We start from the raw sequence: 27,783 nt of genomic DNA, 5'->3' as shown, positions 1-27,783 counted from the left end.
TTGTTTTATTTGTTATTGAGTATGTGTACTAGAAAAGCTGCAAAGGCTATTTATTTTGTTACTTTAAAATGTTTGTAATATTCTGTCAAATTATCGATGACTACGTTTAGCAACATATTCAACTATCATTTTATTTCAAGAAATACGTTGAATTAGGAAGTCTATTTCTTTTTGTTCTTAAACCCAGAACTGCTACCTCTATTTCCATAATATAAATTAACCTTACTTCTATCTCGAAAAACATTTTTCTCTATAATTTGTTGCAGTTTGCTTAATAGAACAAGCTTTTCGATTTGTTTTACAGGATATATTTCCATGAAATTTGATTTACATTTTTTTTTTCCTCCAGGTCACTCTAGAGTTGAATGGCCTCTACTAAACTTACCACGCATAACTAAGATCCATCGTCAAAACTATAAATCACTTTATCATAGTTTATAATTTATCCTTAAAGAATTATAAAATTCTTACTTATCTTCTTTGCCAATTGTTAAAAAATGTTTGTCTAATGCTTCCAAAAGCTTGTGCGTTAATATCGATGGTAACTTAAGCATTTCTTAGCTGTCAAATTTTAGCTCTCTTATAATATCGTGAGAATATAATTTAAGTTCCCTTGCATATTTAATCTAAGTAGCATATTTACAAGCTTTCATATGCTTGCACATCTATTTTGTATATCTATTAATTAAACTTAACCTCTTATTATGATTTGTAAAATTTGTGTATTATGGTTCACTGATCATTATATAAAAATGCTTTTATTTTTATTTATTTTTTTTACTTTCATTGGTAGTAATCAATAGCAGTTTTTACATTTCTCAGTTGGCAGATTTAAACTTTTTGCAAGACTTTTATTTTATTCTGTTACAATTTGTAATATTATGCAGGATTGCATTCATTGCAAAAGAATAATCCTACATTTAAGCAATCATTTGTTGGGGTGTTATTTACAGTATATAGTAATTGTATCCAACATTATTCACTTAATGGGAGATTTTATAGAATTTCAAAGTGTTTTGATGCTAAACCTAAAATTGTACTTTATATGATAATTTATTACAAAAATTCTGTATACTTTACTTAATATATCCAACAATTTTATGAATCTGTGTAGGATTGTTCTTGGTTTATTTAGTAAAATCTGTTCAGTTTTGCTGATATTTTTATACATATAATTTGCATTGCCTTTTTTTCTACAGATTGTTACTGGAACAAATATTGCCAAAAATGTTCCTAGAATGTATCTTATCGATCTTTAATATCTACTTATTTCCAATTTAACTCCTGTCTAAGTTTACCTTTTAAGAGTTTTTTTTAAGTCACTAGTAGTCTAAATGTGATGTTCTTCTTTATAGAGAATAAAAGTATGTTGTACACTTTTCAAATTGTAAAAAGCTTCTTTTATTTCTCTTAATTTTGTCCTTATGACAAAAAATTACTTTATAAAGTATTCTTTTTTAAATTTCTTTTTAATGACCTTATCCAATATCTTTAGATGATTACTATTTCTAATAAATATTTTTATAATCATATTATTGTGGTGTGGATTGGTAAGATTTTGATGTTTTTGAAGAAGGGGTTGTGAATTTTACTAAAGTTTTCAAAGATTGTAACAAAACTCTCACATGTTCATTATTGATTTCATTATTATTGTAGGAAACTTTAGAATTAAATACTTTTTAAAACAACTTTCATGCTGTCAGCTAATATCACATTAAAAGTTTAATATAAGTTTTTCATATATTTAACTCGTTTATGAAAGACTTAGTCTCAGAAAATTAAAGAATTAATTTTTATTAATTTGATCATTCTCTACAAGTAGGCTATTTTCAGGTAAGGCAAAAACACAAAAGCAAATTGTGGCAAAAATTTATAATTTTTTTTTAATTAAAATATGGGGAAAAGTGCTATACAAAAAAAACATAAGTCACGCCTAGTATTTAAAAAATACTAAAATTATAATTTTTAAAGTGATTGAATGACAACATGCTGTGAAACTAATAACTTTAATGAATATCTTTAAGTATGTGTCAGTCCTTAACTGCTTTAAAAATAACAATTGAAACAAAAATATTTTTTCAACTATTCTTTAAAGCCACAAAAATCAATCTTGCATAAAAGTGCTAATTTTTCACTGTGAGGGAATGATAATGATGAAGGAATGAAAAAATAACATTATTTGCTTTTGACGTTTATAAGAACCTACATACATAAATTGCAAAAATGTCATTCTCTGACAATGAGGGAATGAGAAAATAAACATTTTCTGCTTCTGAAGTATATTCATATCAATAAAATTATGCAATCTTTAAGTGTCCCATTAAAGGAAATGAAAACATTAATCAATACATTTTTAGTAAATAAATTAACTTCATAAATTTAAATGAGGGCTGACATCTTGACAATTATTTAATTTGCTTATTCAGTTTCTTTCCACAAGCTGATGAACTTCTTCCAATTTACTAAAATTTGCATGGAAAATTTATCAGAAAATGTGCAATGTTTCTACCAAAATTATAATTATTTGAAAATTTTGAATTACAGTGAGGGAGTGAATATTATGAATTATAATTTCCCACTTTTTATGCTAAATAAAAAGAAAAAAAACATTTAAAGACCAAAAAATTAATCTCTAAAAACAATATTATCAGTGTTAAATGCAGCTAGTAAGAGTTGCTGAGTGAGAGAATGAGATTTTATAGGTTGGAAAACTAATAAAGAATATTTTTTTCAAATAATGTTTCAAACTTGTGAGATAATATAATATAGACATCAACAAACTATATCTTGAACAAATAACTTAATTTTTCTGCAAAAAGAACTGAAAATCCTTTATTTACATCATTTTAACCAGTTGAATTAAACTATGAAAAATAAAATACCTCTTTTTTTATCATTATCAATTTTATTTATTTTTTATATGAGCTATTAAATGAGTAATAGCAACACAATTTAATTCAAAAATATTAAAAAATAAAATGCATTTATATAATAAATGTGCATATTTTAACATCTATGTGCTTTATCTAGTAAATAAGTGTACAATATAAATTTACTAAAAAATGAAGATAAAATCAAATAATTTAAAAGCTTTAAAAATAAAAAGTCTTGTTTAATATGAGCTTTTGAGTAGTAGGTAGTTTAGAAAATAAATTAAATTTACAAAACTAGGAAGTTTACTTTAAAACACAAGCTTAGCTACCTCTAGAAAAAAGTTTATCCAAAAATCGTAGAAAGTTGGCATCTTGTTATATATATGTGTGTATACATACACACAAACTATATTAAATGCTTAAATAATTGATATTAATAGGGCAGATTGAATTTGAAGTAAGGCTACGTTTTTAAAATGAAATATCTATTGCTAATAGAGCATTTATAGGTAATATGTATTTAGCTAAATGATTGGTAATAATGACTCTTATTTACTTTTTCTTACAAATCTTATATCTTACATTATGATCATCTTGTTTATTTTTAGATTATATTCTATTAATTTTTTCCTTTCATTTATTTAACTATTGTTATTAATATTGCACCTAATGTTGCCCAATTTTTTGTTGTTGTTTTTTAAAAAAAACTGACACATTAAGCTTTGCTGTTGGACAAAAATGCTAACAGGTAATATTAAAAAATAACTATATACTGTGTGCCAAAAAAATGTTAGTTTTCTACTATGTCAATATAAATTGATTGTCAATTTTTTACCAACATTCTTTCAATCAATGCAAATCGTATAATTTATGATTTTTTTTTCACCAAATTTAAATCTTATTGAATCTTTGTCTTGCTTATTCTAATCATATTTTATTTAATTCAGCATTTGCAAGTCTAAAATTTCTTGCTTTAAAAAAAACTCTTAGTCTGAATAAACAGTTTTAAAATTATATTTTTATGGTATTAATATCTCAATCCCACTATATTTTTAGTTAAATTAATTACAATTTTAATTATTCTTATCAAGTGTGATTAAATCTGTAATATTTCTCTTAATAGGTTTATTGATGGAATATTCCATTGAAGCTAGTCTAATATCTTGCTGTGAAGATGATGAAAAAACTGAACCTAATAATTTCTTAAATCTTTCTTCCAAAAATTCTAATCGATTTTATTGCTCAGTGTGTGGAAAAACATTTGGAAAAAACTGCCATTTGGTAGAACATTTTCGTACACACACTGGAGAAAAGCCTTTCCAATGTGAAATCTGTTCTTTTCGTAGTGCTACGAAATCAAATTTAAAAACACATTTTGTTTTAAAACATAAACAAAAAAAATATAAATAGTTCTTCAAATAATTTTTGAAAGATCGTTGGGCAATTGCACCATGTCATATTTGTAGGCTTTAAAAGTAGCATATTACTCATTTTTAAAAAATAAGCAGTTCTAAAAAACTTTGTTACATAACTCTAATTAATTGTTAATAGTATTCTGAGAAAATGCATTTGTTCCACTTATAAAATGTTTTACTACATGTGCATTCTAGTATATATATGTGTTTTAAGTAGTAATTTTCTACCTGCAACTCTAGAGCTCAAATGCGCCATCTAGTTCAAAGTACAGTAAGCTTGCTAAAGTTGGTTATTTCCATCAATCATCATCCGACACATTCTACTTTTTGTTCTAGAAACTTTTTTTAAACTAGTGATAACATTAGTTTGCATATATTATTTACCACATTAAATCGAATTTCCAACTTTTATTTTAAGACTGACCATTTTTTCAGAGGATGTGTTAAAAATATTAGTTTTTACGTAAGAACATGCTTATTAGAAGAACATATTTTATGTAAAAAAAAAAAAGAAAAATAATTAAATATGCTTTATAAATATTTCAACATCCTTTGCAAAATGGTTTCTTTGGAGAAAATGTAGATTAATATTAGGATTTGTAGTAATATTTTTTTAAGGGCTTTAAAATTTAAATTCTAAGATCCTTAAAAAAACAAAATTAATTTTTTGTTATGTAGCTTCTCTTCATTATATATTAGTATTTTAAAACAGAAGATATTTATTAAAAATTCTTGTAGCTAATATAAAATGGGCAATATTCAGGTTTTAATCATTTATTGATTTTAAGAATTATTGAAAAAAAAAAGGGTATTTATTTTTCTGTCTAATACAAGAATATATTTTGTTTATTAGTGTATTTTTCTCTCTCAGCTGTTTTTCCCTGGTTTTTCTTATGTGATAAATGTAAAAAGACTTATTAATCATTTAAGTGATTTATTGTTTAAATTGCTTTCCAGTACTTTTTCTATGTCTTTTATGCTTATTATATTATTATATATATGCTTACTAAAAATTTAAACTTAGGTGTCATTTTCTCTGAAAAAAATTACATTTGATCTTTCTGTAATAAAATAAGTTTGGATAAAAAAATTTACTATTTATTAATATAATTATTAATACTATACTAAAGTTTAATATAATTGTTGATACTAGATTAAAGTTTAATATTTTAAGTTGTTCCAAAATCTGAAGCATTTTTATTTGAATTGAGCATATTTACACGGTTATTATCCTATTTAGTTATGAGAATTGTTCATGTATACATCTTAGAATTTTCATTTTTAACATTACGAGTTATAACAAAGGATTTATTAACTACGTCTCTGCATTTAGTATTTCTTAACCCTGTAAGCTTTCAAAAAGAGTAGTATTATTAAAACAAATAATTCCTTTGTAAACTCAATTTTAAAGAATGGAGGTTATATGGAGAAACCCTGTAAAATGACTGATTTGAGGCACAAATTTTAAAGAAAGAAATAGACTTTTTAACTGAGATAATATTTAAATTCTTTTAACTTAAGCGAATATTTTGACGCTATTCACAGTTTCGGTTTTAAAATAAGTAACCCATTTTAACTTGACTTTTTATATTGAAGTGACATAAAAAGTGACTTCCTAGAAAAGTTGATTTATTATCTGATGTTAAACTAAATGGCTATATTCTGCTGTAACTCCTCTTTTTTTCCAAGAAGTTCCAACTCCTTATTGTCTTAAAAATAGTGACAGACACCTAAATCATAAAAAAATTATGGTAATTAAGAAGCTTTTGATTATCCTAAACAAATGATAATCCTTTAACAAGTGTCCTATCACAATATATGATTTTTTGAAAAAAAAACTGTCTTATAAATATGACACTGGGTGCTAATTAATTAAATTTACCATTCAAAAAACTGATTGGAATAACATTTAAAAAAAATAACTTTATTGTATAATAAAAGTTAAATTTTCCATTCAAAATCTGATAGCAAAAAATAATTTAATTATGAAGTGAAGATAGTCACAATCATTAGTGTTTTTTTTTTTATGTATATATATCACAGTACAAGAAAGCATCTTGATGTTTTGACAATCTTGAAAGTAATCATAAATGTTAGTTTTCACCTGTTAACAGTTTAGATGTTCCCTTTATATTTGTTGTGTTAAATTTTGACTACATTAGTAAAAGCACTTTTGAGCTCTTACTAACTAGTAAAATTTAATATGAAACAGTAATGGTTTTGTGTGTGTAATTTTTTCCTTGACATTATTTTTTGTTTGATTCTGAGCCTTAAAACTTAAATATTTTTGTTAATTACTAGCATCCATTATAACTTTTTTTTTTTTCAAAGTAAATTTTATATAAAAATTTATCATTATTTTTTAAAAGTCTTGATAATAAAATGTATAGAATTATTCTTGAAAATGTTAGGAATTAATGTAGTATATTCTCAAGAATATTCTAAGTTGAGATTCTGTTGAATAATTTTTAAGTGACGATTTTATGCATTAGTTAGATTTTCTATTAACTTTAACTTTTTCTCGTTTCTAGATTTGTTGTGTATTTTTATTTGCAACCTGCCGTATTTTGTTATGTCTAAAAAATTATCTGTCTCTTATGTGTGTGTCATTAGTAAAATTAAAACTTCAAACACTTATTATTATTTTTTTCTTAACACATTAATCTGTCCATTATGTGACAAACTCTAAGTAGACCTGCTGGGCTCACTTTTCGAGGTTAATCTTTTTTCTTTCTTTTTTTTAAGTATAAATAATAAGAAACTTGACTTTCCTTTGATGTGTCAATTTCTAACTCAGACTTACTTCTTACACACATTACTTATTTTTCTATATTTTACTTTGTATAACATTTTTGTTTATTTTCCAGGGAGCCCTTATTCTGGTGTTTGTGAAGCAAAGTTTTTTTCTATCTCACTTCCCTGTAATTTACAAAGATGTGGTGGTGACACTTTATATCGTTTCAGTGATCTTCTTTCTTCTAGAAGTCATCGTGGATCTCAAAATTTGCTAAAAACTGATCTTGCAGCAAATAAATTAATTGACTGTAAAATATGTGGTATGAAGTTCAAGAAAAAATCAAATTTAAGGGTTCATGTCTTAAAACACAGATTCAGTGAAAATTTTGTCACACATATGGTAAATGTTCTTGGAAGAATTGGAGCAGCATGTGTTTAATGTTATCACTGTTTCCTATTTATATTTCAGATTTATCTATACTACGCAATTAGCTCTACAAAAATTTTAATAGCTAGGTTACTAACACTAGAATATTCAAATTATCACTTGTTGATTAAATACTACTAGTATTCCAATTACTATACTAGCAACTTGTTGAAGTTTTACTTGAAAGAAATTTAATATACTAATGTTATACCACTAGTTGTAGAAAAGTTATATTAATCATATGTTAAACATTAAAGAAATATTTTTAATAATGAGGAATATATATTTTTTACTTGATGATGAGTTGTAGAATGTTTCAATTATATTTTTGAGTTCTCAATTAAAAGTTAAAGTTAACTGAAATATATTAGCAACAAAAAGATATGATTATTTGCAGTTTTTAAAATGCTACATTTTGAAAGAATAACCAAATCCTCTCTTTTATTTATTTGTATCTTTGTTTTTCAGTGAACTATTATACCATTCCTTAAACTAGTATTAAGAATAGCTTTATTTGTGCCATTTTTCTTGTATGTGTAGTTTTACCAAAACTATGTTACGAATAATTTTTTCTATACTTTATAAAATTATTTCAAAATGTAATTTTATTTTATTTATTTGTTATGTTTAGGTGTATTTATTTTAATTTATAACTGATTAATTAATTAAAAAATAAACATAGTACAGTCTTGGTGCTAAATTGTTAGTAAATGTAGTAAAGTTAGACAAAAAATGTACAAGGGCTTCTGCTCATATCTAGTTCTAAGTTTTCAATTATTAAAATCTTAAAAATATTATATAAATTCAAATATTATAATGTTTTATACATAAAAGTCGGTTGAAAGACAAATGTTTGTTATTTTACTGTTGTCATACTTAGATTTCGTCATTATAACCTTATCTATATATATATATATTGCAAACATAATTATTTATTTATTTATTTTAAAATTTCATAGTAAAGTGCTGTTCTAGGAATTCATCTTTATCTTCTTTCAAAATCTTCTGCATCTAGCATTTAATATCCTTCTATTTTTTTAGTTGCGGGTATTGCAAAACAAATCTTTCAGTAGTAAGTTTAAATTGTTTGAACCATTTCGAACTTGAAAATATATCTATTCCTATGTAAATTTAAAATTGTACTATAAATGACTATCTTCCTCTTTCACATAATACTTTTATATGTTCCCTGTAAAAAAATTTCATATTGTAAAAGTTTTTCATGTATTTGTTTTAAGTATTTATTGTAAGTATTTCAATTTTCTACTATTATATTGACCTAAACATTGTCAATCCATTGAAATTAGGGGGATGGGTATTATTCCGCTCTTTAAATATTTTGCTTTCCATTGCTATGAAGGTAAATATACCAATGTATGTTTTTATATTTTGCCCTTGTATAGCTGTTAATCTGTCCTACGCTTTTTCATTTTACATTAATTCAAATCAACATGTATTTTTTTTAACTTGAAATAATTTTACTTTTCACTGTTAATTAAAGAAGTAGTATTGTTTTAAATATTTCTTTATCACTTATTAGCCTTTAAAAAACATTGTTTCTTTATTTTGAAGTTATTTTTCATTGGCTCAAAATTTCTTGAGCAAATTATCAATTGTGCATCTTAATTTTTGAATGAGTAGAAACACCAAAATAGAATTTTGAAAGTAGTGTTTATAATGAACTTTACAACTTAGCATTAAACCCGAAATGTTAAATATTACCCAAGTAAGAATAAAGGGTTTATTCTTCTAGCTTGATAAAAAAAAATATCTTGAGTAAATTTTGTACTTAAAAAGCATATTTGATTTTAACAAAAGTAAAAGACGTTGAAGTAAATTTTTATTTGTAGCAGTATTATCAAGTATTTCAGCTTGTAAATTTTAAATTAAAACTTCGTAAAGAATTTTTTTTTGTTTGGTAACCTAAAATATGTTTTAAGATTTGGAATGTATATCTATTCAGTTCATTGTCTTAGGTGACAAATAAAGTTTTAAAGCAACTTTCAGAATGACATAAACAAAATACTTGTTACATAACTATAATTAATACACTTTTAGATTTCATTTAATCTTACTTTTGCCCTTAATATTTTAAAACAGTTTTAACAGTTTCAATAATTATTGGGGTAGCAATATCTACAAATGTTAAATAAGTTTCCAAATTTATGTAATTACTAGTTTGATATAATGCTAAGTTCAATCTAAGTAAGTTAATGCTTAATAATTTTCATTTTATTTATCACATAGCTTGTTATTGCCATTAAATTTTTTCTAATATCTTCACCACAAAAAAATTTAATTTCATGTTGTTGTTTTTTTTAACTTTTTACAGCTTGCTTGTAAGATTCTTTTTAATTTTTTGCATTAAATTAATTACATATAATTTTTTACTTGTGTGGCTATTCTCTAAATTCGCATACGATTCAAAAGTTGTAAATTCAATTTGCATACTAATTTAAATTGCTTTTTTTTCTAATATTTTACTTAAAGAAAATATACTACAATTCAGAACTGCATCTGTTATTAATGAACACAATTAAGAAAACTTACCTATTGTTTTTTATGTTTGTTGTAAAAAAAATATTTTAATGTGTATATATATATACATATAATGACAAGTACAGGAGAATAAAATTTTATAATAAATCAAATTTTGAATTAACTGATTAGCATGAGTAATCTAAAAGTAAATTTGTTTATGTAAAATCATCTACATCTGACTCTGGTGAAAATGTTAAAATTCTTCTTTCTCTAACTTTATGCATGAGTAGTTGGATTTAACTTTGTACATATTTTCTGTAATTTTGCATATTCTTTTTAATATCCTTAAGCATCTGCTATGTTTTTGTCATATTTTTAAAAAGGAAGCTTTTTTTTTATTTCTTAGTTGTAGATTAATTAGCAAATTATTTTAAAAGTATAGCTTTTAAATTAATTAGGTATATATCTTAAATTAACATTTTTAATTTAAGTCACAGTTCTGTCCTTTATTTTCTAGTGCTCATATATTTATAAATTAAAAAAGTTTCTAGAATTTATAACTAACTGGTTTATTTAGCATCTTAGACAATAGTGTTCATATTCTAAGAATAATTGTCATTGGTTAAATTATTTTTTAGAAACTGTGTCTGTGTTTAATTTTCAGATGGTCTTATTACATAGTAAAATTTTTTTTTTTAATAATTAGTGTAACTTACTAAAAAGCAGTTAAATTCAATTATTTGGGTAATTTAATTTGAACTTTAAATTATTTACATGCATGGAAAAACCACTTTCTTATCATGATTTGATAAACAAAAAACATTCTCAAAGAGGATTTCATTATTTTCTGTTAATTTTTGATCTTGGAATTTTATATTTCGTTTTTTTAACAATAGGAAATTTAAATTACTTTTTTAGTTTAGATAGAAAGTCAAATAAATATATCTTAGTAAAATCTACAAAATAAAAATAATTTGATGAGAATATACTAATTATATTATATTTTCATCAGTTTATATTATTTTTGTAATGATTCTTTTTATTTTGTTATCTCTGTGTAGGTTTGAAAAATTTTATAATTTATTAATGTTAACAATTTCAGTAAAATAGCTAAAAAATATTATGACATTCATTCTTTATTGTAGCTTCTTTTTTATGTTATAGTTTATTAAATATAGAAGGATTTGCCAAACTAGATTTTGTAAGAAGTTTTTAAATTTCTAGTGCAACAAATTCTGCAGATAAAAAATTTATTAATTATCAGAAATATTACTTATAAATAGTTTCTTAAATATTTAGTTCAGTGTTTTCCCAAAGTGGTTCCATTCCATGTATACTTTTTACATTCTTAGTAGTAAGATTGAAGTAAGACACAAAAGTAAGACTGCTGTGTCATCTAAGCTACATAGTTTTTTAACGGCTGATCCACGAACCGGTACCAGTCCCTTTTTTTTTCCTACTTATTAGCAGAAAGAATTATTTTTATTAACTTTATTTGTTTCTTTTGCTACCTAAACATTGTTACATTATATAATTCAACTTTTTTGTTATTTAAATAGCAAAATTAATATTTATATTATTATTAATATAAATTTTATTTATTTTAAAATAGGTTCAGGCTCAAAATATTTTTCATTGTCAAAACTATGTGAATGATCTAAAACAAACTGACCAAAAATTGTTTTAAGTTCCACTATATAGCATTTATACAAATTATGTGAGTTGTCTTAATTACTCATTTTACCAGTTCACGATAAAATACTTTACCGGTTGTTTGAGTAAATTGGGTAACGAAATGCTAGGTTTTATCCCATTATAACTATCCTTCACACAATTTGTTTAATTGTAATTAGTATATATTTAACTTATTTTGGAATAAATTCAATATTTATTTAGTATAGCATTAAATAATTAAACGCATCTGTAATAAAGTGTACTGTATAAATTAATTTATTAAAAATTTTACCTCTTAATTGTGTCAACTTTGAAAGAAGTAAAGTGTATCAATTTAGTTCTTTTTATCAATTATTTGAATTAAAGCTATAAAATAACTTTGCAATACTGTAATTTATTAGAGCAGCATTTTCCATTTTAAACTAAAGGAAAAAAATTTACTGTGTTATAGTATGAAATAAACTATTCAGTTTCTTTTTACATGCAAGACCTAAACATTAATATTTTTAATAATGGATTTCAACTTAATTTTTAGCAACTTTTGCACTTCTAATTATACCAAAAATTTAAGAGAAAGGATCCTTTGACATAGTCATGATAAAATTACACAAGGGTATCTAAAACTATATCTTTATATTCTTTTTTCCCCTCTTCCATTGTTGATTTATAGTTTTCTATATACGTAAGCGGGAGGGAAAAAAACATAACATGCAGTGTAGTATTTAAATTTATATTAAATGTAAAACTATATTAAGTACCTGAACAGAACAATTAACTTTTAATTTTGCTTATAATTCTCGCATTATGTTAAACAATGTTATTTATCTTAAATTCCTTTGTACAAATTTTAAGATTTGTCATGCCTTTTCTAAAACAAAACTTTTAATGAATGCTGCTCTAATATTATTGTTATAAATTTTATTCAAGCTTTGAATTATTTCTCTAAAATTGCTTTTTCAGGTTTATTTGACGGATATTACTGCAAAATATGTTGGAAGCATTTTTCTTCAAAGACCTTGTTAAAAAGGCATACAAAAACTCATGAGAAACATCGTCCTTTTAAATGTCAATATTGTTCATATTCAGCTATTTCTTTATCACATTTAAAGCGACATTTTCTTACACATACTCAGCAGCGTCCTTTTCGTTGCACCACTTGTGGAAAATCTTTTAATCATAAGGATACTTTAAAAAATCACCTCTACATTCATACCGGTAACAAACCTTATCAATGTGATCTTTGTAGTACTCAATTTACTCGATATGCTCTTTTAAAACAACATAAAATGCGTCATCATTATGCATTACATTAATTTATGCTCTCTATTTGTATTCCTTTTGTCTATTCATATCCTTAAAAAATAAAATTAAAATGACACTTGAATATTTATTATGGCTATTTAGGACACAATACACTTGAAAATTATATATTTCAGGAAGAGCTAGCTTCTCTTCATCAGGCATCAACTGTCTGGTGTAGTGAAGCTTGTTCTTCCCAAAACCTGCAGATTTATTTTTATGTGTATGGAACACTTAAGAAGTCTTAATAAATAATCATGTGTTTCACACCTGTTTTGATTCTTCAATGAAATGACACACTTTTGCTTTGTAATTATACTCAAATTATTTTCTTATACCTTTTAATTTCAAAAAAAATATTTAAATGTATTTCTTTATTGTATATATTATTTTTGTTTAAATACTCTCTCCTTTTTCTCATCTTGTAAAGACATAAGTCATGCCTTTTTTATATTTTTCAAAAAATTCCTTAATTCATCACATCTTTCTTCTTTTTTTTTAAAGTGGGATTCTCAAAACGAAATCTAAATTACTCCTGTATGGATTAATTTGCAACATCAAGCATATACTTTTTCTATTTGTAATTTTAAATATTTTTGATAAATTATGCTTTTCCTCTCTATCATCTGTTGTTGTTGTTTCTCATCCCCACTGGTCTAGCAGAGCTAGACGAGGTCCATGAACCCATTCACCCTCAGGAAATCAAAAAATAAGACCGGGTCGCGCAGAAAATCCTCCTTTTCAAAATCCACACAGCTAAGGAGGTGGGCCTTGCTGGCTGCACTGGAGAAACATTTGCTGCAGGTGGGATAGACCTTTCATTGCTGTTCGTACCTCATGCACCTTATGTGACCACTGATGAATCTAGTGAACACGGTCTGATCGCCTCTATTACCTCTTAAGGTCAAAGCACGACCCACCTTATCCCCAGAGTACCAGATATGTACTGGGGGAGTATTCCAGACTAGCTGGGCACCTTTCTTTCTAATGGAGTTCTCTATCTTATCTGGCTATGTTGATAGCTTTGTTTTTCGCTCTTCCATAGAAACTTATTTTTATGTAAAAAAGTTCTTGCTAATTAAAATTTTCTCATAAAAGAATTTTAAAATTATCTTCCTTACTTACATTTTAATCATTTTGATTTCAAAGAACAATTTTAGGCATTTGATAAATTTCACTTTGTTAACTCATTGGTAAAGCATCAACATTATCTTAAGTTAGAAAATGGAGAAAAAAATTAGTCCTCCTTGTATATTTTGCACTAAAACCATAAGTCTCAATAAAAATCATAAAATGGCGCCATTTTTAATTTGTTGCTAAGGTTACCTATAAAAAATCAATTCAGTGTATTTATAAAAGGGTGTGAGATAATGTTTTATAACTCTATGCTTCTATTTACCATTTTCTGAATTTATACATTGTGTTATTTATATGTAAAAGGAAACTATAGTATTACTTAAATTTAAAGTTCATTTTTTACTCCATTTTAATTCTGTACAAAGATAAAGAATATCTATATCTAAGTTTAATTTGAAATTTCTAATTTTTGTAAAAATTTGTTTAAGGAGACAAAATGCAAACTTTTACTAGATAGAAAAGGTAGAGAGTCATGAAGGCAAAATATTTTTTGACAAATAAATATTTGGTCATACAGTGGCTGGTGGTGTTTTTATTTATGTATTGTACGTCATATATTCTTTAAAATTGTATGTTTACATATCCACTTTCCATAATTTCCTATTTCATTTGTTTGTAAATTTTATTTTAGAAAAACTTATAAAGTTTTTTTAAAGCTTATTTCTGTAATACTTTAAAGTAATGTCTAAAAGTATGTGCTATTTTTCATTCAACTATACAAATATGTAAAAGCATTTATTAAAAATAATTATTCTTTGTTATGTATATTCATATATTTTAATTTGTTTCAAAAAAAAAAATTCTTTTTAAAATATCAATTTGTTTTGTGTGTGTTAAATTATACACAATGCAATTCAGAATTATTTATTATTATTTTGTTGAGCTTACTTTTATTTATGTTCTTTTTTTTTTTTTTTTTTTTTTTTTTTAAAAAAAAGAAAAGAAAACTTTTCTTTTGCTGAAATGGTCCATTCTTATTTTTTAATATTGTTTTATGTTTAAATGTTTTTTTTAAAGTGAAATATTGAAAAATATTTTTTTTTCTTTTCATATTTGTACTTACATTTGTTTATTTATTCTGCCATTCTATTTCATTTCATTTTAGCTATTGAACTATTATTTATCCATTTTTAAATAAATTATTTTTGTATTTTATTATAAACATATTTCAGTGAATAATGAAGTAAACTAATTAACTTATAAAGTAAAACTTGAAATGTGAAAACTCCTTAGGTTATTTTCATTTGGGAGTTGTGATTTAGTGAAAGTGTTAATGAATTATATTTTTTTGATCTTACTATGCATGTAAGTTAAAGAATGTATTCAAAGTGATTTGACTGACCTGATTGCATTGTAAAAATTAAAAAAATAATAAGCCCGGTTAGAGGTTTTATGGAAGGCTATGACTTAAAATTTTATTTACCTCAATTTTTTTGTGCAATAAATATTGGCAATGTGTTTAAGTATTTCTTCTTTTGGAAATATGTGGGACTTTATTTCTGTTTATAGCTTATTGCCACACATTTTTATTTTCATTTGTCAACAAAAAAGATATTTGTTAGTAATGTTACAAAGTAAAGCCAATAAATCAATTTCTCTTGAAGATGTTTTTATTATTGATTTCAAAATATTTAAATGTTTAATTTCCATGTAAAGAAAAGTAAATCTGGCAAATTTTTTACCCTAAAATTATATGTAGAAATAATAAAATGTACTTTTTTTACAAAGCTGTCAAATGGAATGACTTGAAAGTTCTACTGGTAATATAAATCTTGATACTTATATATTGATTTCTGAATCAATATTTTTGATCTTGTATCTTAATCTAGAATATATGTTTATTATTAATGTTAAATGTATCCGTATTTTTTTTATTTTATATCTTATTTAATTAATTACTATGTATTTTATTTTTCAACAATTTACTTTTTGAAATTATAATGTGTATTTTTTCAATAAGTTTTTCATTGCTCTATATAGTTTAATCATAATTTATTGTAATAAGAAAATTGTTTAATATTAAGGTTTGTTTTTATTTCATTTGAATGTAAAAATTTTTTCCATTTTCACTTAAGCTCTGTTTCTTATTTTTTTTTTTTTTAAATGCTTAATTTATTTTTGATGAATATTTAACAAAATAATTAAGGATATGAAATTTTTTTTCAGTGCTAAATAGTGATAGTGATATTTTTAAAATAATTGTTGGAATAATTTTTTTTTAATGAAATTAAGAATATCCATAAGTCATTGTTTATATTTTCCTATCAAGCTTTGTTTTCTATCCTAATTTTACAGTTTGTTTTATGCATTAGTTTTAATTACTATTGGGCTATTATAAAATCAAGTTTCATGTTTTAATCTAGTCACTTTGGTTAATGTTTTTCTCATTTATTTTAATAAGAAGCATTTGTTAGCTTATTTAATTACACTCTATTAGTGTCCAGAGTCAGTTTTAAAAAATGATTTTTAAAATCTTTCCTAATATTAGATTTTGAACTTTTTGGCAAAATCTAAATTTTTTGCATTTTGTCTAAGTTAATATGAATTTTTTTGACTTTTTCTAATGAAACAAAAGTTTTATGGCAGTTTTTTTTTCTGAAATGTTCCAGTTCGTTACAAGACATTTAATATTAATGAACAAAATATTGCTAAAGAATTGTAGTAATTAAGGTATTAATGGAAAAAAGGGAGTTTTTCTTAACGTTCTTACATTTCTTAATTGTAATTTCTTAACATTTGGATATTCTTTACATTTTTGTTCCATTTAGTATTCCTTGTCTGAATTATTGATTTCAATTAGGCTTCTAAAAAAATATTATCAGAAACACTTTACTATTTTTTCTATAGTATCTTTTCAAATTTTATTTGATTATCTATTCTCATTAGTTGAGTGCTTAACATTCTTTTGCTGCAGATTAAAGCCTTTTATAAAAGATATTTATACTATCAGAAAGCTCTCTCAGCATACATTTTTAAAAATTTTTGTTTTATTTTGTCAAACAAATTTCTCATTCTTTGTGTGCTTTTACTTTGTCAGAAATAAAAAAATTTTTGTTAACTGTTTATTTAACAAAAGGTGTTTTTTTACAGGTATTGACAAAAAATTTTAATGTTTGATTTTCTCCAAGCTAACCATATTTTTTATTTAGTAAGCTTAAAGTAAGCTCTGAAATTATGCTAGAATTTTCTTCAACGATCTTTAAATTGAACTTCTACCCAAGGTAGCTATAGGTGTTTATGGTAGCTATATAGCTTTGGGTGAGAGAGAATTTATACTTTCTTTATAGCAAGCTAGAAAGAATATATACCATTTTTAAAATTTTTTTGTTTCTCTTTTTGGCCGATATGTTGGTCCTTGATATATAGCTGGATTGCTATTTCTTGTAATATGGTGCAAAGTATCTATTGCTTAATTAGTTCACTTCATATAGACTTAACATCATAATGTGAGCATTAAAAAATTTTATGTACAGACAAAGTTTTAATAAGTATTTAACGTCTTGAATAGTAATATTTAAGTTGCTTGTTGAAGTCTTTTAATTTTATTATAGTTCTTATCTAAAAAATACGTGTATTTATTTACATTTTGATTTTTAGGATCGAAGAAGAGTAAGGACAAGAGTTTGGACAATACTTTATCTACTAATTTAAGGCTCTTCAATTACTTTAATTATGGCAATAGCAATGAAAACTCTAATAACTCTAATTTCTTATGCTCTTTTTGTTCATACACTACTGACAAATATCATCAAATGAAACGTCATTATGCAAAGCATAGTGACGAACGACCATTTACTTGTGATACATGTGGTAAAAGCTTCACAAAGAAGTGGCATCATAAAATTCATGTCAGGGTTCATACTGGAGAAAAACCTTATGCCTGTCATCTCTGCCCATCCAGATTTTCCGACCCAAGTGCCTTTCGAAGACATCAAACTCTTCACCGACCTTCAGCCCCTTCTTCTTTAGTCGTAAGTGGAAGTTCCTTGATGAATTCTACAAAAAGCAAAAAAAATCTTATTTCGACAAATGTCATTTCCTCAGAAAAAATCAAAGATGAAAATTCTAACTAATAAATCATGACTGTTAATTAAATAATGAGGAAAAAAACAGTTTGTAAAGCTTCTCATACTTTATTTTCACTGAAAGAGTATTTCTTCAATTTATTCCAGACATATTTGAGTAAGTGTATGTATAATTATTTAATTTCACTTATGTTAAACAGAAACTTCTATTTAGTTCTTTATATAAAGTGTTTCAATTTTTTTTTCTCAATTTCATTTGTATTGTTAGTTATTTGTTATATATTAGTCATAAATATTTTTACACAGTTATTTAAAAGATGTTGCTGTTCAGACTGACAATTTTCCTTTCAAAATGTGGAAAGTTATAAAAACATAAGAAAGTCTTGAGAAATCAAATTCATTTAGGTACAAACATCTGAATTCTTTGGAAAATATCTAGACTTTTTTGCATGTTAATTGTATTATAATGTAATGAAAATGTAAACAAGACCTTCTATTTACCAATCTTGTACATTTGTGATTTTTTTTAAAAATAGATGTAATTTTTGCCTTTAAAAGTTTTACAGTTAAAGAATTTTTTTTTTTTTCCATGAAAAAGTTCTTATGCGCGTATTACCGTGTACATTTTTAATATTTAACGAAAAATATATCATTTTTACTTTTTTTCAGCTAGTTATTTATAAAGTTTATTTTTTCTTTCTTAAATTTAACCGTAAATAATATAATTATAGTATCTATTAATAAATGATATAGCTTGAATACTATTACTCTACTCGTGTATCATATAATTATTTTTTGTATCAAAATTAAACTTATTCTTCTGCAGTTTTTTTTTTATTTATTTATTAAATCTGTAAAAATGCAATGTCAAATCTATAAAAATATTTTAAAATTAGTTGATATAACTTGTTTAACTAAAATATTACATTCTTTTTATTTGAATTGATAACTTTTTGACTTATTATTTATTTTGTAAATAAATATAATTTTAAATACTTCAAGTTATATTTATATAAGTCCAAGTTTTTTGTAGTAATAGTTGCGACTATTACTACATTATTTCAAGTAAAGAATCTTGCTTCTGTCTATTAATACTTTGCGAAAGATATCTTGTTATGACTATTACAATGTTTGTATTATTCCTGTAAATATCAAAATATATATCGTTTGTTACATTTCTTTAGTCAATCACTGCTGATAAAAAGCGGTGAACGAAAACCATGAAAGGGTGCATTGACTATTTAAAAAAATTATTTCTTTGTGCAATTTTTAATTTAATTGAAAATTGTTTTGTAATTATTAGTGAGGAAAAGTACTGTAAAAAAAAGTTACTGCTGTACGAGACTTTTTTTTTTTTTTGTAAAAGTATTTTGTTTCTAATTTTCTGTTAATTCATAGACTTATTTAGAAGAATCCTAAATTTAATTCTCACTGGTTATGTTTGTGAACCATTAGTACTTTAGTTGATTAAAAATATATGTGCAATTAGATAATCAAATGTCTTGTTAGTTTGTTTTTGAAGTGAACTCTTTTCTTAGTGTTAAGATTATTCGTATATTGTGTATTTCCATTTCTTAATCATATTTATTTCTATTAATTAAAATGCAATGAAAAAATCAAATTAAATGCAGATTTTGTGTGGGTCTCTTTTTGTTGGTATTTTTTCCGATGATATGTGGGCAGTTTTTTTAATCACTCTTAAAAATTCTTAAATGTAAGTCCTAATAATTAAAATTTAACCAACAGTGATCTTTTGATATTTAATTAATATCCTTATATGTGTCATTACATAATAATCAGATTAATTTAAAAACATTTTATCCTTTCAATGTTTGTGTTATATGTATTAATTAAAAACTATTAAGTGCCTGAGACTATATTTAGGAATATAGTGAGTTAATTTTTCTTAAACTGGTTAATTTACAGATTGACACCTGAGCATTCTTTTTGTTTCATTTTCAAAATTTTTGTTTAAAATACATAGAAAATTTGTCTTTACTGTACAATAGTTTCAATATTACTAAAACTGGATTATGATAATTATGATGTTTAAGCCTCATATTAATGAGCTTCAAAAAAAATTCTGCTGGCAGAATATATTTTAGTACATTTGCTAATGAAAGGAATATTCCGTAGTACATTCTTTTTCATTAACTTATGACAAATGTAAATGAATAGAAAATAAAAACTTAAAATTGTTAAGTTTCATAGGTTTGTTTTTCTTAAAATTTGTATTAATTAATTGGAATGTAAACATTGCATATCTTTTGGATTTAAATATATAACTACTAATAAATTGTTTAAATTTACAATTGACTTGCAGTCATCCTTTGTCTGAGATTATTTATATTATTATTATTAGTAACTAATCATTTTTATGCTTATTTATGTCTTACAAATGGATACTTTTTTATTTTTATAAAATATCAAGTTGTGGTATTATCAGTAATCTAGAATTTAAAAAAGAACATATCTATTTCATATCTATCACTTTCATAAATAAACTATCCATGCATCATCTATTTCATATGCATCAATAAACTATCTGTTTCATATGCACTTTAATTTTTTATTAAATATTTATTTTCAGCTTTTCTATTCTGTTTCTTATTTTAAAGTACAAATCGTGCTTTTTTCCAGCTTTTGAAATGGTTTGGTAGTTACAATTATCATTGTATATTCAGTATTTCATTATAGATGTTTAATAGCTCTCAACACACTACAAACCTAAACTTGTTTATCATTAAGGACCTGGATACTGATTGGTAGCGTTATTTCAAGAGTGTAAGTAAAATCTTAGTATTTTTCATTGTAAGCTCAAGGGGTATAGTTTTTCTTTTATTATTGTTACACATTATGTAATTAGTTATAGCTTTTAAAAGAATTAGTTTCGCATAATTCATTAAAGGTTAGTTTTTATAATAATGAAAAATGCAGCATCAATTAATTGTAAACAGGAATTATAAAAACTACTGCTGTATATTATTATCAGAATTTCTTTTATTTAATTATAAAAAGCTTTATTATTCTTGTTAGACATTTTTTTTTGTCTTTTAACTTTAAATATAATACTTGTGGGATGGTATTGGTTTTATTTGCTGTTATACTTACATTCTGTATGCTATATTTTATGAAGAAGTATTTAATCATTTCTTTTAATTTACTAATTTTGACAGAGAGATTAAAAATAGATGTGCTTAAATGTATGATCATTCAAACATTGAAGTTTCTTCATGAAATGTAAAAGTTGTTTTGTATAATGCAAGTGTATTGTATTTTTGCAGAGTAAACAACTTCATTAAAAAGATATAATTAGTGAATCTTTTGTGACTTGGACGGGTGGTAGGGAGGGTTCCAAGTCTTTTATTTATTTATTTTTTTCCTTAAGTTTTTTATTCTTACATTAAGTTTTATTTGATAAAATTGTTTCTTGATCATTCCTCAATGCGTGATATTTCATTATAAAATTTCACTGTGAAAATACAAATGGAAAAACAATGTTTTGATTTGCTTAATACTTTCTGCACTTCTTTAGGTACATTGCTGCTACAATACTACTTCAGTTACACATAAAAAAATATTTTAAAAGAGAAGGAAAGAAAACATTTTATTGTATGCAGAATATAACAAGTCCAATACTTTAGAATAATACTTCTAAGCTTCCACCAAATATTTTTATCAAAAGTTTCTTTTTTTTGCTAGTGGAAAAGCTGTATATTTAATATGATATACAATTAATTCCTAAAATTCCATGCATTAACATTATTTTAAAAAAAAAAGTCAGTTTTTGTATATTTCCCAATTGTTTTTTGTAGGGTTAATTAGTGTGTATAATCAAGTTTTTAAACAAAAAATGAAGGAACTACAATGTGATCAGTGCTTATATTCTAATAGATGTAGATGGAAAATGGAACGTCATTATCAAACACATACTGGAGTAAAGCCTTTTATGTGTGATATTTGTTTTAAAAAGTTTTATGATAAGGATAGTTGGAAACATCATATGGCCTGTGTACATATTTAGTACTTGCTGTTCATAGAATTTTTTAATATCTATTTCCTGAAAATATCTGGCATATTTTTTCAAGTATGATATTCTAGGTGTGTGCCTTTCTTATATATATATATATATTTTTTTTTTTTTTTATTCTCTTTACTTTTAATCAGCTTTTTTAAACATTTGTTATTATTAAATTCTATTTTATCAAAATTTTCTTTTAATTGATTTCAATTTTTATTAATTATTTTTAAATGTTAATAATCTTTTTAATTATTAACATTTTTGCAAATTTTAACAATACAAGTGATTTTTCTTGCTCAAGGGGAAGAGTTCTAAAAATTATTTGCCAATAAGCAAAAAGTTGCTATTGGAAAATTGAATTGGATTGTAAACTATCAAAGAATAAATTTTTGAATTCTGAAATTGTATAATTATTAATGAATATTAATTATTGTATGAAATATGTTCTTAGTAAACAAAGATTTATTTTAAAAAAAAGGTATGTAAATCAAATATTTTTTATTTTTGTAGTAAATCTGGTTAATAATCAAAATAACAATTTCAATTTGGGTTGTTAATAAAGTTTGTCATTTGTTAGAATTAAAAAATTTCTTTTTTTACCTTCTTTACTGTAGAAATATGATTCATCTTTAAAATGTTATCAGTATTTTTTTACTTTAATACATTAATATTTTCATCATGCATTTAAGAATAATTTTTAATGAACTCATAAGTTCACAAAATTATTGATCCTACAACTAAGCTTTTGAATTTATTCTTCTGGAATAGCTTGAAATAAATATTTTTATATTTTGCATCAGAAATAAATTAAGTATTATATTTTTACGAATGTTACTACTATAAATATTTTTATAATTTTACTATTTCAACAAAAATCAGAATTTTATAAAATTAATTGCACTGATCTCAGAAAGTGAAATAGATATGCGGTAAATAAATGTTTTTGTTTTATTTTACTTAAGTAATTTCAGCTTTTAAATGGCTAATACAAGATTTTGCATCTTAGAGAAACAAAAAAGTAAATTGAGAATCTGAAGAAATGCAAGTATATGTGTCTTAAAAACAAATATAGAACAGAGGTCCATTTGTTCAAGACCATTAAATTGTGATTCAGATTATCATAAAATAATTATCAGTGATCCTGTCCAGCTATCTATGTAAAAGGATGGTATGCTATTTTAGTTTTTTGTTCAGTTTTATGCTTTAATTATTGATTTTAAGTTAAAATTTATTCAATGATCCAAAGGATATCACTGACTAAATTTTTTTTAATTTCTAATTCTGTACATGATATGAAAATGCTCATTTAAGAACATTCTTATCCACTTATTTTTGTGAATTAATTGTATCTTACATTATAAAAAAATAACTGCATTCCATTTTATTTTTTTTTTTAATATTTTCCAATTATTTTTGTAGGATTATGTAGTGTGTATAATCAAGTTTTTAAACAAACAGTAAAGTGGCTACAATGTGATCAATGCTCTTACTCTAATAGTTGCAGGTGGAAAATGGATCGGCATTATCGAAAGCATACTGGAATAAAGCCTTTTGTGTGTGATATTTGTTTTAAAAAATTTTCAGTTAAGGATGCTTTGAAACGTCACATGGCATGTGTGCATAATTAGTACTTACAGTTGATTGAATTAAGTGACTCTTTCAGAAAAATATTACATTTTGTTAGTAGTCATAAAAAAAAAATTTAACTTGTAATTTATTAATGAGGTTAATCATTTGTAAGGTTTAATATTGTCTTTTATAATCTTTACTATAAAAAAAATTATTTCTTGTTTAAATGCATCGTAATGAAAAAATACTTATTTTCTATATCACTACTGTAAAAATAAAATTAAGGCATTCAATATTTTTATAGTTTTTTTTTTTAAACTTATGGTAATATTTGAAATAAATTGAATATATAAATTTGATATGTGATGTTTTGATTTTTATTTAGTTGTTCAAAATTTGATTTCCTTTGTAACACAGATATTGTTCTACTCGCTCTAATTGCATTAGAAGCTATAATTTGTTTTTAAACCTTATTTTCTGGATGTAAATTCTGGTGTGTTCAATCCTGAATGATTAGAAATTTCTGCTTTATTGTTTATTAAAAATAAACAAGATATACAACTCTTGGGAATATGGCTGTTGTAATATTTTACTTTTTCAGGCAATAAATATGAATGATCTCTGAATTTTATAAAGTTTTATATAACATATCAAATTCAAACTTTGAATAAGCTAAAGCTTGGGAATACATCGTAAAAAAAGTGAAGAACTTGGAGTAAATAACTTGAATTTAGTCCACAAACTCTGGGGAATGGGTAAGCTGTTAAAACTAATATTTTGTTATTTGCTACTTTTGAAAGAATTTTAAAGATCGTGTATAACTAAAATGTTATATACTTTGGTAATAATTTATTTTAATCTGAATCTACTTTTTAACTCATAATCTCAACCAATAATAATCATTGATTATTAATTTTCTAATTATCATTTAAATATGAAACATTATAGTTTAAATATTTTTTGTATTTACAGTTCTGCACTTACTAAGGTTATTAAGAGATTTCTATCTATTGAAAATACTATTAATGTAATTATTTTATTTATTAAACATTTTATCCAACTCTCCTGTACTATTTTTTTCTGGCTGTACATAATTTTTTTTCGTAGTATTTTAATTTTATAATTTCTTATTTGCGCAGCATAGAAATAATGCTGTTAGCATTACTTTAATATTTTATGTAACGTCATTTAAAATTTTAAATATATATAACATTTTAATTTGTTTACTATACTGTACTTGGTTTTACTGCTATCTTTTTTCTTATCTCTAAAATTATTTTTTGACCTAGTGTATTTCATAACATGTTTTCTAAATAATGTATTTTATGATACTAACCTGTCTTAACAATTTCTTAAACTGTTTTCTTCCTTTTTCTTGCAGCTTTTCCTTCTCTGAATAGACTTTCCTGCTCATCTAACTATTCTTCTTTTAACTATAAACGTGTTTTTCATTGTGATGAATGTAGTTATAAAACAAATTTGCGAGCAAATTTCAAGAGACATTATCGCATTCATACTAAGGAGCGGCCGTACAGTTGTCTCATGTGTGGTTTGTCATTTAGTTTGAAAGCTATTCTAGACAATCACATTAGAGTTCATACTGGTGAGAAACCTTATGTATGCAAAATATGTGCCCGCAGTTTTGCCCAAAAAAATAATCTCCTCAGACATTATCGAACTATACACCGTTCATATACTGCTTAAATTTATTTTTTACGATATTCTTTTTATATCTCCGGCAGAATATACCAAATTATTTTCTTTTATATGTACTTATTACTTGTTAAATATCATTTTAGAACTTACTGGAATAAATTTTTAATTATGTTGATGTTTTCATTTTCATCTATGTTTAAAATATTTCTTTTACGAAAAATCTATCTTTGCATATTTCTCTAGTGTAAAAGGTAATTGTCTGTAACAGGTATGAATTATATTTTCAACTTTCATTTATTTTATATAATTTTTTTTATAATTCGATAAATAGTGTTTGATATATTGAATTTATTTGTTCTAATTTATTTTAAGTTTTTAAAATGTTTTCAATAATTATATTAGTTAATAAATAAGTTAACAAACTAAAAAAAGTATTGATATTTATAAATATTGATAAAAATATTGTTTCCAGATTAAGTACAGAAAATTGTTTAAAAAAATTCATATTGTTTCTAAGTTTCTTCCAATTTAATTTTACAGTACTTAAGATATGAATGGTCTGTTGCATATTATTTCATATATATTCATATCATATCATATATATTCATAATCATTTATTAATTTTATGTGTGAATTTAATTTGTAATTATAAAAAAAATTATTTGAATTGAGACTTTTTATGAATTGCTTTCATGCTGAATTTTCTTTCAATGCTAATTTCTTTTTATTAAGTTTTGATCTATGATATATGAATATAATTTATGCTGAAAAAGTGTTCATAAAACAGTATTGTATCTATTTCTGTCTACAGTTACAGGTCTGTACTTATTGGAGGTAAATGTTTTTTTATTATTCTATTCTTCAATAGTTTTAATTTTATTTCACTAAATTTACAGCTTCTATTAAAATAAGTTATCAAATTAAGTTATTAATCATCATCACTTTATTATATTTTGTTAAAACTTATGTTCATGAACTTGCATCAATGCAAAAGCCTTAGTTTATTAATTTATTTAGTTATAGATTTTAATTTTATTATTTATTTTTATGCTTTCCACTTGTTTTTTTCTTTTTTTCTATGCTTCATATTTATAATTTTAAAGCAGTTATTTTTTATTGCATGATTTGTTACATGAATTATTATTTAATTAGATTTTTTTATTCAATTTTTATTTATCCTTTGTATCATTAATAACTGATGTGGTTAGTAAAAGAACATTATAAATGGCAGTCTTAAAAAATCTACTTTTGAATTTTCAGAAAGGTCGGTAAATCGTTCCATTTATAGACACCATATTTAATAACTTGTCAGAAAAAATTCATTTTCCTTATCTACAGATCGTGTATTCATAAAATCTTAAATTTTAAAAATATCAATATGTATGTTCTTCTACTAAGCTCTTCAATTATCAAACTACAGAAGAAATCTGAACCATTTTTCATGTTTCAAAATGAAATTTCAAAGCTAAAGTTTAAAAACTTAAAAGGCAGTTTAAATTTATGAAAACTTTTTGATTGAAAATGCCTAATCAAAACTATTAGTGTTTAAGTTTGAGAAACTAAGTTTTGATTTTTTATTTCTTTCTATGGCTTACAGTAAAAACAAATTATTATAATATTTTTCATTGATTTATTCAAATTACCAGTTGTTCTCTTATTACCCTTTTCATATTCATTTTGTTCCTTAATCATTGACCGTATAAAATATTTTTAAAATCTTTGTCGAAAATGAAGTTAAAAAAAGTTACACCTTAAGTGTCACAATTTAAATATAAAAAAAATTCTTTTGTAAGCTTAAAAAAAGCAGTTTGGTTAGTGTTTCTAATACTTATCATCCATCTCTTCGATTTCTTCAATCAATCAAACAGGTTTTGATGTTTTCAGTCTTTCCTTTCTCAATTACAGATTTTGATTAATTTCTTGTTTTTTCGTGACTTAAATTACCATTTATGACCACTGATGTATACTTTTTTTTAAATATGTATTAAGAGTAGACATTACAGAATATCCTTCATATATTTTGAGAATCCTTATAAAAATCTGAATAAATGGTGTTATACCTATATTAAAGTAGTTAACATAAAAAACCATTTAAATGAGAAAAAATTATCAATCTCTCCACTCACTGCCATGATCATTTGCAATTGAGGTTGAGTGATATTCTTCAAAAATACTTTTTTAGTTAAAATCAATAAGTAATACCGTTATATACTGTTCATAATTAAGTATTAGAGATGTGAGATAATGATTGTGCTTATTATTTGGAAATTTTAAAAGCCAGATTCAGTTAACTTCAGCTATTTATCTACTTCAAAATTTTACAAAAAAAATATTTGTTTGTTTCCCCTAAATATTAGTTACTCTTGATTCATTTTTGACAAGGAATTCTGAAAAGTAAATTAGTTAATCTTGAAAATTCATTTTGAAAGATGCGTTGTTGTTTCACATTTATTGTGTGTTACAATTGAAT

General features: G+C 23.9%; 2 protein-coding genes across 3 annotated transcripts in view; both read left to right on the top strand.

The window, feature by feature from the left end:
* Nucleotides 1-8: 8 nt before the first annotated feature.
* On the top strand, nucleotides 9-20,383 carry LOC107453762 (uncharacterized). Its single transcript, XM_071177911.2, has 4 exons — nucleotides 9-70; nucleotides 7,156-7,424; nucleotides 12,567-15,802; nucleotides 17,640-20,383. The coding sequence occupies exons 1-3, from the start codon at nucleotides 22-24 to the stop codon at nucleotides 12,627-12,629; spliced, it is 381 nt and encodes a 126-aa protein (XP_071034012.1). The 5' UTR covers nucleotides 9-21; the 3' UTR covers nucleotides 12,630-15,802; nucleotides 17,640-20,383.
* LOC122270380 (uncharacterized) overlaps nucleotides 16,091-27,783 on the top strand; it is a 30,367-nt gene continuing 18,674 nt past the window's right edge. The window contains exons 1-2 of one of the 2 annotated variants that reach the window (XM_087157188.1): nucleotides 16,091-22,168; nucleotides 23,508-24,412. In XM_087157188.1, coding sequence (XP_087013314.1) covers nucleotides 24,409-24,412 — 4 coding nt within the window. In that variant the 5' untranslated portion in view covers nucleotides 16,091-22,168; nucleotides 23,508-24,408. The other variant, XM_087157189.1, reaches the window with a different exon arrangement.

This window comes from Parasteatoda tepidariorum, chromosome 2, assembly GCF_982258835.1.
Source record: "Parasteatoda tepidariorum strain Cologne lab strain chromosome 2, Ptep-v5.0, whole genome shotgun sequence".
Classification (NCBI taxonomy): Eukaryota; Metazoa; Arthropoda; class Arachnida; order Araneae; family Theridiidae; genus Parasteatoda; species Parasteatoda tepidariorum.
The sequence above is the reverse complement of the archived record's forward strand: the minus strand, read 5'-3'. Positions and strand labels throughout refer to the sequence as shown.